Raw genomic sequence first — 13,964 nt, 5'->3', positions numbered from 1 at the left:
CGTGCTTTTGAATAGTTTATTAGTTCTTAAGTGTAATAATCTGTAGATTCCTCTATTATTAGAGTTCCTATCTGTGAATAATGACATTTGTTTCTTTCTGCTTCTTACACTTTATTTCCCTTGCCTTATTCTGTTAGCTAAGATGTCAGGTCCTGCATTGAACACAGTTTGTAAAAATAGGCACCTTTGGGCCGGCGCCGCGGCTCACTAGGCTAATCCTCCGCCTTGCGGGGCCGGCACACCGGGTTCTAGTCCCGGTCGGGGCGCTGGATTCTGTCCCAGTTGCCCCTCTTCCAGGCCAGCTCTCTGCTGAGGCCAGGGAGTGCAGTGGAGGATGGCCCAAGTGCTTGGGCCCTGCACCCCATGGGAGACCAGGAAAAGCACCTGGCTCCTGGCTCCTGCCATCAGATCAGCGCGGTGCGCCGGCCGCAGCGCGCTGGCCGCGGCGGCCATTGGAAGGTGAACCAACGGCAAAGGAAGACCTTTCTCTCTCTCACTGTCCACTCTGCCTGTCAAAAAAAAAAAAAAAAAAAAAAAGGCACCTTTGTTTTGTTCTTGATTTCCAGTGTTTGCCCAACAAATTTTATTTTCTGTAGATTTTTACCAGGTTAAGGAGGCTTCTTTCTATTTTTTTTAAGTCAATTTGATGATGTCTGATTTATGTGCAATGAAATGGCGTACTTTTCTGGGGTGCCATATGGGGAGTTTTGAGACATGTACACTCGTAGGATGACTGCCACTGTTGAGATACAAAATGGGGCTGGCGCTGTGGCGCAGTGGGTTAAAGCCCCGGCCTGAAGCACCGCCATCCCATGTGGGCACCGGTTCTAGTCCCAGCTGCTGCTCCTCTGATCCACCTCTCTGCTATGGCCTGGGAAAGCAATGGAGGATGGCTCAAGTCTTTGAGCCCTACATGTGCATGGGAGACTCAAAAGAAGCTCTGGCCATTGCGTCAGTTTGGGGATGAACCAATGGATGGAAGACCTCCCTCTCTCTCTCTCTCTCTCTCTTTCTGGCTCTACTTCTCTCTGTAACTATTTTTTTAATTTATTTTATTTATTTGAAAGAGTTACAGAGAGAGAGACACAGAGAGAGGTCTTCCATCCACTGGTTCACTCCCCAGATGGCCGCAATGGCCGGAGCTGCACCGACCCGAAGCCAGGGGCCCAGAGCTGCTTCTGGGTCTCCCACGTGGGTGCAGGGGCCCAAAGACTTGGGCCATCTTCCGCTGCTTTCCCAGGCTATAGCAGAGAACTGGATTGAAAGAGGAGCAGCCAGGACTCAAACCGACGCCCATATGGGATGCTGGCGCTTCAGACCTGGGCTTTAACCCACTGCACCACAGCTCTGGCCCCTGTAACTTTGTCTTTCAAATAAAAGTAAATCTTTAGGGGCGGCGCTGTGGCTCATCGGGTTAAATTAGCCCCGGCCTGAAGTGTCGGCATCCCATATGGGCGCCAATTCTGGTCCCAACACCTCCTCTTCTGATCCAACTCTCTGCTACAGCCTGGGATGGCAGTGGAGGATGGCCCAGGTCCTTGGGTCCCTGCACCCACATGGGAGACCGGAGGAAGCTCCTGGCCCCTGGCTTCGGATTGGCGCAGCTCCGGCCATTGCGGCCATCTGGGGAGTGAACCAGTGGATGGAAGACCTCTCTGTGTGTGTCTACCTCTCTCTGTAACTCTGTCTTTCAAATAAATAAAATAAATCTTGAAAATAAATAAATCTTTTAAAAAGAAATATAGAATGTTTCTATCACCCCAAAAAAGCTTCCCCAGTGCTCATTCCAGTCGGTCCCCACCCTCAGCTCCTGACAACCACTGATGCTTTCTGTCCCTGCAGTTGCCGTTGTCTTCCCTTGGAGTTCCGTACAGATGGGGTCACACCATTGGCGTGCTCTCGTGTCTGGCCTCTCTCATTTAGAGTTATCTTTTCAGAGTTACTTGTTGCTGTGTGTACAGTTCATTTCTTCTTATTGCTGAGTCCTAAGTTATCCTTTCTTTGGATATACAACATTATCTATTTATCTGTTTTTCTCTTCTTTTCTCTCTGTTTATCTTTGATGGACTTAGGTTTTTCCCAGTTTTTAGCTAGCACGAATTAAGCAGCTATGATCATTCATGTACATATCTGTGTGGCATATATTTTCATCTATTTTGAGAAATATTTTGGAATGAAATTGTTGGGCCATATGATAAATATTTGTTAAACAACAGCGTTCAAAGTGTCGTTCTGGACCCCTGATTATCTGGAGACTGGGGGGAAACCAACTGGCCCATGATGAGATCAGAAGGGAACAAGAGAGGGCTTGAAGTGTAGTGTGATTGCTGCATTCACCCACAGGTCACTGCTGAAACTCAAGACAAAGACAGACTCATTACACATTTGCAAGAGAAGGTCGGATCCTTGGAGAAGAGACTGGAACTGAACTTATCAGGGGAGGAGCATTTACAAGAACTCCTGAAAGAGGTAACTTTCACTCTGAGCCACCGGTGTCGGGAAGGTGTAACTCCTGTGATTTGTCAGTCTTAGAGTTTCAGAGCTGGATGACAGCAAGCAGCTTAGTGAGAAGAGAGCTGTCTTTAACTTTCAGTTTTTCAGCTTACATCAAAAACAGCCTGAATGTCCCCTGTGTATGACATGCCTTTTTCCAGAGAAGGGGAGAGCTGTTCAGAAATCGGAACAGTTAGCAAGGTAGCACTTGGGCTGCTTTGTCCGACTGCACTGCCGGTTCTTCCCTCTGTTGTGCTCTGCATTGGCATGGGGAAGTCATCACCATCTGCCCTTTGGCATGAGCAAGAGTTATGTTGGGCAGCTTCTTCTCCTTAGCTGGGGGAGGCTCAGTGGGCTGGCTTCCTTGCAGTGTTGTAGGTGAATTTTCTCATCAGATCTGAGCTTGTCATCTGCCCACATTCCACCCCTCCTCCTTGTATCCGGATGATGGGCTTCACCATGACAAAAGTAACAAAATCAAAGGCTCTTCCTAGATTAGACCCTCAGTTTCAGTCTTCAGTTTCATCTAAATAACCTCCATCTCAAGCAGCAGTCTTAGCTCAAGTAATTGGGTCCCTGCCACCCACATGGGAGACCTACATCGAGTTCTGGCTCCTGGCTTTGGCCCCAACTCTAGGACCATTGGTAACTTTTGGGTGGTGAACCAGTAGATGAGAGTGCCTGCTCTCCCGTGCTTGCTCTCACTGTCTCCCCTTGCCTCTCCGCCTCTCATAAAGTGTGTGTGTCTCCCCCTTCATCTCCACCACCATTATTACTCTTCAGGGGTTTCCAGCACCAATCTCCTTATTCGCCCCTGCCACGGTCTTCCAAGCTCACTGCCAGTCTCATCTTCCTAAACAGCATTTCTAACCATTTCAGTCCCTTAAACATCTTCCACGTGTCCCTTAAACAATCTCCAGTGAGTAGAATGTGTTTCTGCATTATAAGTTGATTTCTAGAATAAATGTCTATGTTTATATTTTGTTTCTTTTACTTACCAGCTTATGACTTAGAGCAAGTAACTTTATCTTACTCTGTTTGTTTTTATTGTGGCACCAAACTCAGGATTGTTAGGAGTAAATGAATTACAGTATGTGAAGTGCTTAGAATCATGGTTGGAACATAGTAAAGTCTCGACGTCATGAAAGGTCAGCTATTAGTGTTATAGTAATTATTGTTGTGCCATCATTACTGTTACTGTCTTGTGTGTGTGGAGTTACTTAGGGAATTTGTTTAAAATCTGGATCTCGGCCTTGTCTCCAGGAGTTCTGATTTCAGTAGCCCTTGAGAAAGGCCTTTAGTTTAATGACCACCCAGGTCAGTCTAGTGCCAGAATGTGGAAGGCGCCCCTTGGAAAAATGTCGCCTATAAAATCATGTTCAAACTCTTTTTTGTAACATTAAAAAAATCCTCTTACAACCTGACCCTTTTGCTTAACTTTCTAGTCTCATTTGTTGACCTAAACCCATCATCTCTTTGTCTTCTGTGGAGTTGTAGTTTCCTGGTTGTAGCAGGCTGTTCGTATACATTCCCATGGTTCATGGTGTTTTCCTGGCCCCTGTGTGAATCAAGAAGCTTCCCACTTCCCCTGTGCTCCTTCTTTGCTGGCAATTCTTACACTCCATTATGTAATTGTTTTCTTAGTCTTTTGCCCCAGCCTCAAGGTCAGGGACTATGTCAAGTTTATGTGTATATTATATGTGAATTATATCTCAGCTGGATTTTTTTAAGGTTTATTTATTTATTTGAAAGGCAGAGACAGAGAGAGGGAGCAAGAGAGAGAGATCTTCCATCCACTGGTTCACTTCCCAAATGGCTGCGATGGCCAGGGCTGGGCCAGGCCGAAGCTAGGAGCCAGGAACCTCTTCTGGGTCTCCTGCATGGATGAGGGGCCCAAGCACATGGGCCATCCTCTCCACCACAGTGATGGCCCCTCAGCTGGATTTTTTTAATGTTTATTTATTTTCATCTATATGATAGAACAACTGAGAGAGAGGTCTTCCATCCATTGCTTCATTCCCCAAATGTCCACAACAGCCAGGACTGGGCCACAACCATTTCGGCTATAGGGACCTAAGTATTTGGGCCATCACCTACTGCATCCCAGGATGCATTAGCAGGAAGTTGGATGGGAAGCAGAGTAGCCAGGACTCAAGACAGCACTCCAGATGGGATGAGGGTGTTGCAAGCAGCAGCTTAACCTGCTGTGCTATAAAGCCTACCCTTCAGCTGGAATTTTTATTTTTTTAGCATATTTATGTCCCTTGGGCCCAGCATAAATCATTGTATGAGTATGTTGTAGATACAGTGAATACTTAGGCAATGGAGAAATGACTGTTTTCTTTTACTCTTCTTTCAACTTACAGAAAACACTTGCTGAGCAGAATTTGGAGGATACCAGACAGCAGCTCTTGGCAGCCAGAAGCAGCCAGGCCAGTGCCGTTGGTGAATTGGAGAGTCGGGTACTGATCTTACTCCCTATGTTTCCTGTGCTTGGGTGATAACCTGGCTGAATGATGTGGTGTGGTTGAGAATCCCTGTTTTGTTTTGTTAAGATTTATTGATTGATTGATTGAAAGAGTCACACAGAGAGAGAGAGAGAGAGAAATAGAGATCTTCTGTCTGCTGGTTTGTTCCCAAACATCTGCAATGGCTGGGGCCAGGGCAGGCCAAAACCAGAAGCTGGGCCGGCGCCGTGGCTCAATAGGCTAATCCTCCACCTTGCGGCGCCGGCACACCGGGTTCTAGTCCCGGTCGGGGCGCCGGATTCTGTCCCGGTTGCCCCTCTTCCAGGCCAGCTCTCTGCTATGGCCAGGGAGTGCAGTGGAGGATGGCCCAGGTGCTTGGGCCCTGCACCCCATGGGAGACCAGGAAAAGCACCTGGATCCTGGCTCCTGCCATCGGATCAGCGCGGTGCGCCGGCTGCAGCGGCCGCCATTGGAGGGTGAACCAACGGCAAAAGGAAGACCTTTCTCTCTCTGTCTCTCTCTCTCACTGTCCACTCTGCCTGTCAAAAATAAAAAAAAATAAAAAAAATAAAAAAATAAAAAAACCAGAAGCTTCATCCAGGTCATTAGCAGAGGCCCAAGCACGTGGACCATCTTCCGCTATTTTTCCCAGGCCATTAGCAGGGAGCTGGATCAGAAGTGGAGCCACCTGGGCCATGAACCAGCACCATGTGGGATGCTGGCACTGCAAGTAGCAGCTTTATTCGCCAAGCTGTAGCACCGGCCCCTGAGAATCCCCTTGGTCGGAGGTTTTCCATTTGACAAAACTATTTTATTTTTAATCTTACACAGGATTGAATTAGTCATCTGTGTCTTTCTTGCCCCATTATAATCATGGTTCCACAAAAAGTTTTTTTTTTTTTTTTTTTTTTTTTTATGTTTATTTGTGGGCCTGGAGCTGTTCGTAGTGGTTACGCTGTCATCTCCAGAGCTGACATCCCATATGGGCACCAGTTTTGAGTCTTGACTGCTCCATTTCCAATTCAGCTCTCTGCTGTGGCCTGGGAGATCAGTGAAAGATGGTCCAAGTGCTTGGGCCCTTGCACCCACACGGGAGACCCAGAAGAAGCTAAGGGTTCCTGACTTTGGCCTGGCCCAGCCCTAGTCATTGTGGCCATCCGGGGAGTGAACTAGCAGGTGAAAGATCTCTCTCCCTCTTTCTGTGTAACTCTGATGTTCAAATAAATTAATAAATCTTTTTTAAAAAATAAGTTTTATGGCCGGCACCGCGGCTCACTAGGCTAATCCTCCGCCTAGCGGCGCCGGCACACCGGGTTCTAGTCCCGGTCGGGGCGCCGGATTCTGTCCCGGTTGCCCCTCTTCCAGGCCAGCTCTCTGCTGTGGCCAGGGAGTGCAGTGGAGGATGGCCCAGGTGCTTGGGCCCTGCACCCCATGGGAGACAAGGAAAAGCACCTGGCTCCTGGCTCCTGCCATTGGATCAGTGCGGTGTGCCGGCCGCAGCGCGCTGGCCGCGGCAGCCATTGGAGGGTGAACCAACGGCAAAGGAAGACCTTTCTCTCTCTGTCTCTCTCACTGTCCACTCTGCCTGTAAAAAAAATAATAAGTTTTATTTTCATCTGCTCAAAAGGGAGAAAGAGAATGAAAATATGTCTCTGTGTGTGTGTGTGTGAGAGGGAGAGGAAGGGAGGGGGATTGAGATTATCTTCCATGCGGTGCTTCACTCCCCAAATACAGGGGCATGAATCTTCTGAGCTGTTCCAAAGTCAGAAACCCAGAACTCAATCCAGGTCTCATTTGGATGGCTACCCCAGAACTTGAGCCATCTTCTGCTGCCTCTCAGGCACATTGGTCGAAAGCTGGATAGGAAGTACCGTAGCTGGGGCTCAACTTGGTGCTCTAATATGGGATACGGGTATCTGGTGACTGATTGACCTGTTGTGCCCAACATCTGCCCCAAAGTTATTCTCTTAATTATTTATTCCCTTTTTACCATCATTGCTCTCCCTCCCATAGAAAGGAGGAAACCATTATAATGTGGTTAATACAGATCCTTTTTTTATAGAGTTGCCTTAAAGTTGGTTAACATTGGCTTATGTGTCTGTGTTTTTAAAGGATGAAAATGATATACTTATAGGTATGTCTTCTCTGTTACTTTCAGCTTCTCTATCTTCTTTTTTTGTTGTTTGTTTGTTTGTTTGACAGGCAGAGTGGACAGTGTGAGAGAGACAGAGAGAGAAAGGTCTTCCTTTGCCGTTGGTTCACCCTCCAATGGCCGCTGCGGCCGGTGCGCTGTGGCCGGCGCACCACGCTGATCCGATGGCAGGAGCCAGGTACTTCTCCTGGTCTCCCATGGGGTGCAGGGCCCAAGTACTTGAGCCATCCTCCTGCACTCCCTGGCCACAGCAGAGAGCTGGGCTGGAAGAGGGGCAACCGGGACAGAATCCAGCGCCCCAACCGGGACTGGAACCTGGTGTGCCGGCCCCGCAAGGCGAAGGATTAGCCTACTGAGCCGCGGCGCCGGCCAGCTTCTGTATCTTCAGACTATATCCACTTCATTGTGCCAACCTGCTTTACTTTGTAGTTACCTGCTACATACTAAATATTTAGACTGTTTTCTTTTTCCTGCCCCCACAGATTCCACTCCAATAAATAGCCCATCCTTTCTCCTTAAGAATGGTGGAAGATACATGTAGGAATGGGCATTTGGCCTAGCAGTTACAGGACACCAGTTAGGATGTCCTCATCCCTTATCAAGAGTACCCAGGTTCGGGGGCCGGCGCTGTGGCTCACTTGGCTAATCCTCCACCTGAGGCGCTGGCCTCCCCTATGGGCACCGGATTCTGTCCCGGCTGCTCCTCTTCCAGTCCAGCTCTCTGCTGTGGCCCAGGAAGGCAGTGGAGGATGGCCCAAGTGCTTGGGCACCTGCACCCGCATGGGAGACCAGGAGGAAGCACCTGGCTCCTGGCTTCAGATCGGTGTAGTTCCAGCCGTAGTGGCCATTTGGGGGGTGGGGAGTAAACCAACGGAAGGAAGACCTTTCTCTCTGTCTCTCTCTCTCTCTCTCACTGTCTAACTCTATCTGTAAAAAAAAAAAAAAAGTTTCAAATCCTGGCTTTGGCTCTTGATTCCAGGTTCCTGCTACCCTGGGAGGCAGCAGCAATGGCTTACACAGTTGAGTCCCTGATACCCACATAGGAAACCAAGAATTGTTTCCCAGCTCCTATCTTCTGCTCCGGCTAAACCCTGGCTGTGCAGGCACTGGGGCAGTGAACCAGCAGATACAATATCTATCAATCATTCAATCAGTCTACCTCCCTGCCTACCTACATACATATCTATCCATCCATCCATCTATCCATCCATCCATCTCCCCCACTTACCCTCCATTGTCTCTCAAGTAAATTTAAAAAAAAAATTTTTTTAAGGGACTGGCATGGTGTAATGGGTTAAGCCACCAGCTGCAATGCTGTTATCCCATATGAACACCAGTTCAAGTCCTGGCTGCTCCATCTCCAATCCAGCTCCCTAATAATGGCCTAGGAAAAGCAGCAGCAGGTGGCCCAAGTACTTGGGCTCCTGCCAACCACATGAGAGACCCAGATAAAGTTCGTGGCTTCAGCCTGGCCAGCCCTGACCACTGTGGTCATTTGGGGAGTGAACCAGTAGATGGAAGATCTTTCTCTCTCTCCCCCTCTCTCTTTCAGATAGATAGATAGATAGATAGATAGATAGATAGATATTTTAATATATGCATAAAAACTTTTAAGCATTTTTTAAGAAAGAAAGAGGTACAGGCATTGTAGCAAGATCTTCTCTCCCTCTTCCTCTGTCCTTCTGCCTTTCAAATGAGTAAGTAAATCTTTAAAAAAAAAAAAAAAAAAAGAAGAAGAAGAAATTGTGTATACCCTAAAATGACCAGGTAGGACAAGATTGTTCCCAGAAAGGGTGCACCACCAGGCTCTCCTCCTGCAAACGTGAGGATTCCTAAATCTGCCTCTTAGCCTTTTCTAGCATTGGCATTTTCTAGCTTTTAGCTTTTGCCAGCTAATAAATATGTAGTAATAGTTCATTGCTTTAATTTGCATTTTATAGTTAATGAGTTTAACCATCTTTTCATGTGCCTGTCAATCTTTGAAGTTGCCCATTAATATTTTTGATTTGTTTTCTTTGGAAGTTTTAATCTATTCTTATTTGGTTTGTAAGATTTCAGTTTATATTCTAGTTCCTAATCCTTTGTTCATTTCAGTCCTGAGCCAGTGTGTCACCTTCATCCGTGTACCCTGAATTAAACAGAAATTGCTGTTTCACGTAGTCAGAGTCATTGATCTTTTTGCTTGTGGTTTGAAGTTCCATTTAATCAATCCAGCCCTGCTCCGCAGTCATATAGATCAACTTGTACATTTTTTTCACTTTACTTTATAATTGTGTCCTTTACATACCAAATCTCTAATAATCCATGCTCACACAGCCTTTGGGGTTAGTGCTAATTAGCTTTACTTTGCTTCGTGTTGCTCAGCACCGTCTTGTAAACAGCCTATCCTTTCCACTTGGACGGCCCAGACTGCCGAGTCCTGTATGAAGTGTCCTGTACATGAGTTTGCCTGTGCATCCTCTAATAAACTCCTCCCGTCTCCTTGTCTGCTCGCGTGCAGACCCTACAATGTTGTTGTTACGCTAGTTTTGTCTGTACTTTATCTTGGTTTCCCATAAGGTCTTTACTTTATGGGCCATTAAAGTTTTACGGTTTTTAAGTTCCTAAAAAATTCAGCTTGAATTTTTATTGAGATTGCATTATATATATACATTAACTATAGGTAATTATCATTTTTATAACACTGAGTATTTCCTTCCAAAAATGTAAATAAATTTCATTCATTCAGATTCATTTCTGTGTCCTTTATTAAAACTTCACGTTTTTCCTGATGTGTTATTTTCTTGGTAAATTCTTTGAAACTTTAAAGTTTGTATTAATATTTTGATGTTGTCTTCTTCTTTTTTTTGTTTTATTTTAAGATTTTTTTTATCTGGAAGGCAGAGTTACAAAGAGAGGGAGAGACAGAGTTCTTCCACCTGCTGGTTCACTCCCTAGGTAACCACAACAGCCAGGACTGAGCCAGGCTGAAGGCAGGAGCCCAAAACTCCATCCAGTCTCACACATGGGTAGCAAGGGCCCAGAAACTTTGACCATCTTCCTCTACTTTCACAAGAGCATTAACAGGAAGCTAGATCAGAAGTGGAGCAGTTGAGACTCAAATCAGTACTCATATGGGATGCCAGCATCACCGGCGGCAGCTTAACCTGCTGTGTCAGAACTCTGGCCCTGTCTTATTCTTAATTATATTTTTAATTAGTTATTTCTATTTATTCTAGGGAAGTGCTATTTTTCTTTGATCTTGAATCTTCAGTGTACTCCTGTGAAACTGTCTTACTCTAATATTGTGTAATTTTTTTTGTTTTCCTTTGGCAGATAGACATATCATCCATAAATAATGATAATATTTTATTTTATTTTATTTTTGACAGGCAGAGTTAGACAGTGAGAGAGAGACAGAGAGAAAGGTCTTCCTTTTTCCATTGGTTCACCCTCCAAGTGGCCGCTACAGCCAGTGCGTTGCAGCCAGCGTGCTGCGCCGATCTGAAGCCAGGAGCCAGGTGCTTCCTCCTGGTCTCCCATGGGGTGCAGGGCCCAGGACCTGGGCCATCCTCCACTGCCTTCCCCGGCCACAGCAGAGAGCTGGACTGGAAGAGGAGCAACCGGCACCCCAACCGGGACTAGAACCCAGGGTGCCGGCGCCGCAGGATTAGCCTAGTGAGCCATAGTGCTGGCCAAATAATGATAACTTTATCTTATGTTATGACCTCCAATTTTCCACTGCTTATACCTCTTTCTGTCTCTGTAGTGTTGGCAAGGATTCTGGTACCATATTAATCAATTAATCAGTGATTGTGAGCAGCCTTGTAATGTTCCCAGTCTTTTTTGTTTTTGTTGTTGTTTTTTTTTTTTTTTTTTTTTTAAAGAAGAGCAACAGAGAGCAAGAGAAAGAGATCTTCCATCTACTGGTTCACTCCTCAGATGTCCACAGCAACCAGGGCTAGGCCAGGCTGAAGCCAAACCAGGAGCCTGGAACTCCATCTGGCTTTCCCCATGTGGGTGGCCAGAACCCAAGTGCTAGGGCCATCACTTGCTGCCTTCCCAGAGTGTGCATTAGCAGGAAGCTGGATCAGAAGAAGAGCCTGGATTCAAATGGCACTCCAGTGCGGACTGCCGAGGTTTCAGACAGCTTACCCCGCTGCCGTAACGCTCTCCCCAGGTTCTCAGTCTTAAAAGGAATGTGCCTGAGATTTCTTTGTTTGCTATAAAATTTTAAGTTGGCTTTTGGTATTTAATCTTTACTGAGATAAGGAGGTTCCCTATCAGTTTGCTGATTTCTTTTTTTTTTTTTTTTTTAAATCATGACTACATAGAACTCTTTTCAAATGCTTTCATTTTCTTGTTATTTTTTTAAAAATATTTATTTTTTTATTTATTTGAAAGACAGAGTTACAGAGAGAGGTAGAGAGAGAGAGAGAGGGCTTTCATCCACTGGTTCACTCCCCAGATGCCTGCAACGGCTGGAGCTGCACTGGTCTGAAGCCAGGAGCCAGGAGCTTCTTCTGGGTCTCCCACGTGGGTGCAGGGGCCCAAGGACTTGGGCCATCTTCTACTGTTATCCCAGGCCATAGCAGAGAGCTGGATGGGAAGAGAAGCAGCCAGGTCTCGAACTGGCACCCCTATAGGATACCGGCACTTCAGGCAGGGCGTTAACCCACTGTGGCATAGTGCTGGTCCCTCAAATGCTTTCATTTTCATGAATTTAAAAAATCATACTTTTTCCTTTAGATTGTTAATTCAGTGAATTATATTAGCAGATTTTCTGATGCTGAACCATCACTGTATTCCATTTCTATGGTAATTAACCTCTTGATGTATGAAATTTGTAATGAATGTCTGAATTTGATTAGCTAATATTTTACTTGGAATTTTTAGATTTGCATTTATAAGTTGAATGGGCTTATAATTATCTAGTTTTAGACTCATGCTACACCAGCCTTAGAAAAAGGAGCTGGGCAGCTTTTGTGCTTTCTTTTTCCAAAGCAATTTATATTAAGATACAATTTATTCAAAATTGAGCTGGCGCTGCTGCTCACTAGGCTAATCCTCCGCCTTGCGGGGCCGGCACACCAGGTTCTAGTCCCGGTCGGGGCGCCGGATTCTGTCCCGGTTGCCCCTCTTCCAGGCCAGCTCTCTGCTGTGGCCAGGGAGTGCAGTGGAGGATGGCCCAAGTGCTTGGGCCCTGCACTCCATGGGAGACCACGATAAGCACCTGGCTCCTGCCATCGGATCAGCGCGGTGCACCGGCCGCAGTGCACCGGCCACAACGGCCATTGGAGGGTGAACCAACAGCAAAGGAAGACCTTTCTCTGTCTCACTGTCCACTCTGCCTGTCAAAAAAATTTTTAAAAAATGTTATTCAAAATTAGTACCCATATAAATTTTTTTTTTTTTTTTTTTTTTTTTATATCTTTTTTTTTTTTTTTTTTTTTTTTTGACAGGCAGAGTGGACAGTGAGAGAGAGAGACAGAGAGAAAGGTCTTCCTTTTGCCGTTGGTTCACCCTCCAATGGCCGCCGCTGCAGCCGGCGCACCGCGCTGATCCGATGGCAGGAGCCAGGATCCAGGTGCTTTTCCTGGTCTCCCATGGGGTGCAGGGCCCAAGCACCTGGGCCATCCTCCACTGCACTCCCTGGCCATAGCAGAGAGCTGGCCTGGAAGAGGGGCAACCGGGACAGAATCCGGCGCCCCGACCGGGACTAGAACCCGGTGTGCCGGCGCCGCAAGGTGGAGGATTAGCCTATTGAGCCACGGCGCCGGCCAGTACCCATATAAATTTGGTAGGATAAGCCTATAAAAACCATCTGGGCCTGCAGTTTTTTGGGGAAAGAGATCTTTCATTAACATTTCAGTCTTTCCTACATATTACACTTAAGTTTTCTATTTTTTTAAAGATTTATTTATTCATTTGAGAGGCAGATTTCCAGACAGAGAAAGGGAGAGACAGAAAGGTCTTCCATCCACTGGTTCACTCCCCAGTGTCCACAGTGACTGGAGCTGGGCCAATCTGAAGCCAGGAGCCAGGAGCTTCTTCCAGATGTCCCATGCGGGTACAGGGTCCCAAGCACTCCAGCCATCTACTGCTTTTCCAGGCCATAAGCAGAGAGCTGGATCAGAAGAGGAGCAGCCAGGACATGAACCAGCACCCATTATGGGATGCTGGCGCCACAAGCGGAGGCTTAGCCCACCATGCTACAGTGCCGGCCCCTCTTTCTTTTTTAGCTAAGTTGACGTTTTTATTTTATAGTTGATTCATTTTATATTTTTTAAAGATTTATTTATTTGAAAGACAGTTACAGAGGAAGGTAGAGAATGACAGAGAGAGGTCTTTCATCCACTGGTTCACTCCTCAAATGGCCGCAACAGCTGGAGCTGAGCCGATACAAAGCAGGAGCCAGGGGCTTCTTCCAGGTCTGCCACTTGGGTGCAGGGGCCCAAGGGCTTGAGCCATCTTCCACTGCTTTCCCAGAGGCATTAGCCTGGAGCTGGATCCGAAGAGGAGCAGTCAGGACTCAAACCGGTGCCCATATGGGATGCTGGCGCTGCAAGCTGGGGCTTTAACCCACTGCGCCACAGCACTGGGCCCTTCATTTTATCTTCATTTTCCAGTTTATTCACATATAATAGTTTTTTTAAATTTAGATTTAGTTATTTAAAAGGCAGAGAAAGATCTTTGCTTCCTTGGTTCACTCCCTTCATGGGTGGAGCCAGGCTGAAGCCAGGATCCAAGAACTCCATCCAGGTCTGCTACAGGGGTGGCAGGGACTCATATGCTTAAGCCCTGATGTTCTGCTTCTCACGCACATTAGGGGACTAGATCAGAAGTGGAATAGCGGAACTTGAATTGGCATT

General features: G+C 46.6%; 1 protein-coding gene across 11 annotated transcripts in view; it reads left to right on the top strand.

The window, feature by feature from the left end:
- Nucleotides 1-13,964, top strand: part of GOLGA1 (golgin A1) — a 68,386-nt gene that overhangs the window by 26,647 nt on the left and 27,775 nt on the right. For 8 of the 11 annotated variants that reach the window (XR_519568.4, XM_008273324.4, XM_070056814.1 and 5 more), the window contains 2 exons: nucleotides 2,344-2,469; nucleotides 4,860-4,955. Coding sequence is in view for 10 of the 11 variants with exons in the window: in XM_008273324.4 (XP_008271546.1) it covers nucleotides 2,344-2,469; nucleotides 4,860-4,955 (222 nt within the window). In the remaining variant the exon portion in view is untranslated. The remainder of the gene's footprint in view (nucleotides 1-2,343; nucleotides 2,470-4,859; nucleotides 4,956-13,964) is intronic. The other 3 variants (XM_070056808.1, XM_070056802.1, XM_017350068.3) reach the window with 1 other exon arrangement.

This window comes from Oryctolagus cuniculus, chromosome 1, assembly GCF_964237555.1.
Source record: "Oryctolagus cuniculus chromosome 1, mOryCun1.1, whole genome shotgun sequence".
Classification (NCBI taxonomy): domain Eukaryota; kingdom Metazoa; phylum Chordata; class Mammalia; order Lagomorpha; family Leporidae; genus Oryctolagus; species Oryctolagus cuniculus.
This window is presented reverse-complemented; position numbering and strand designations above follow the sequence as displayed.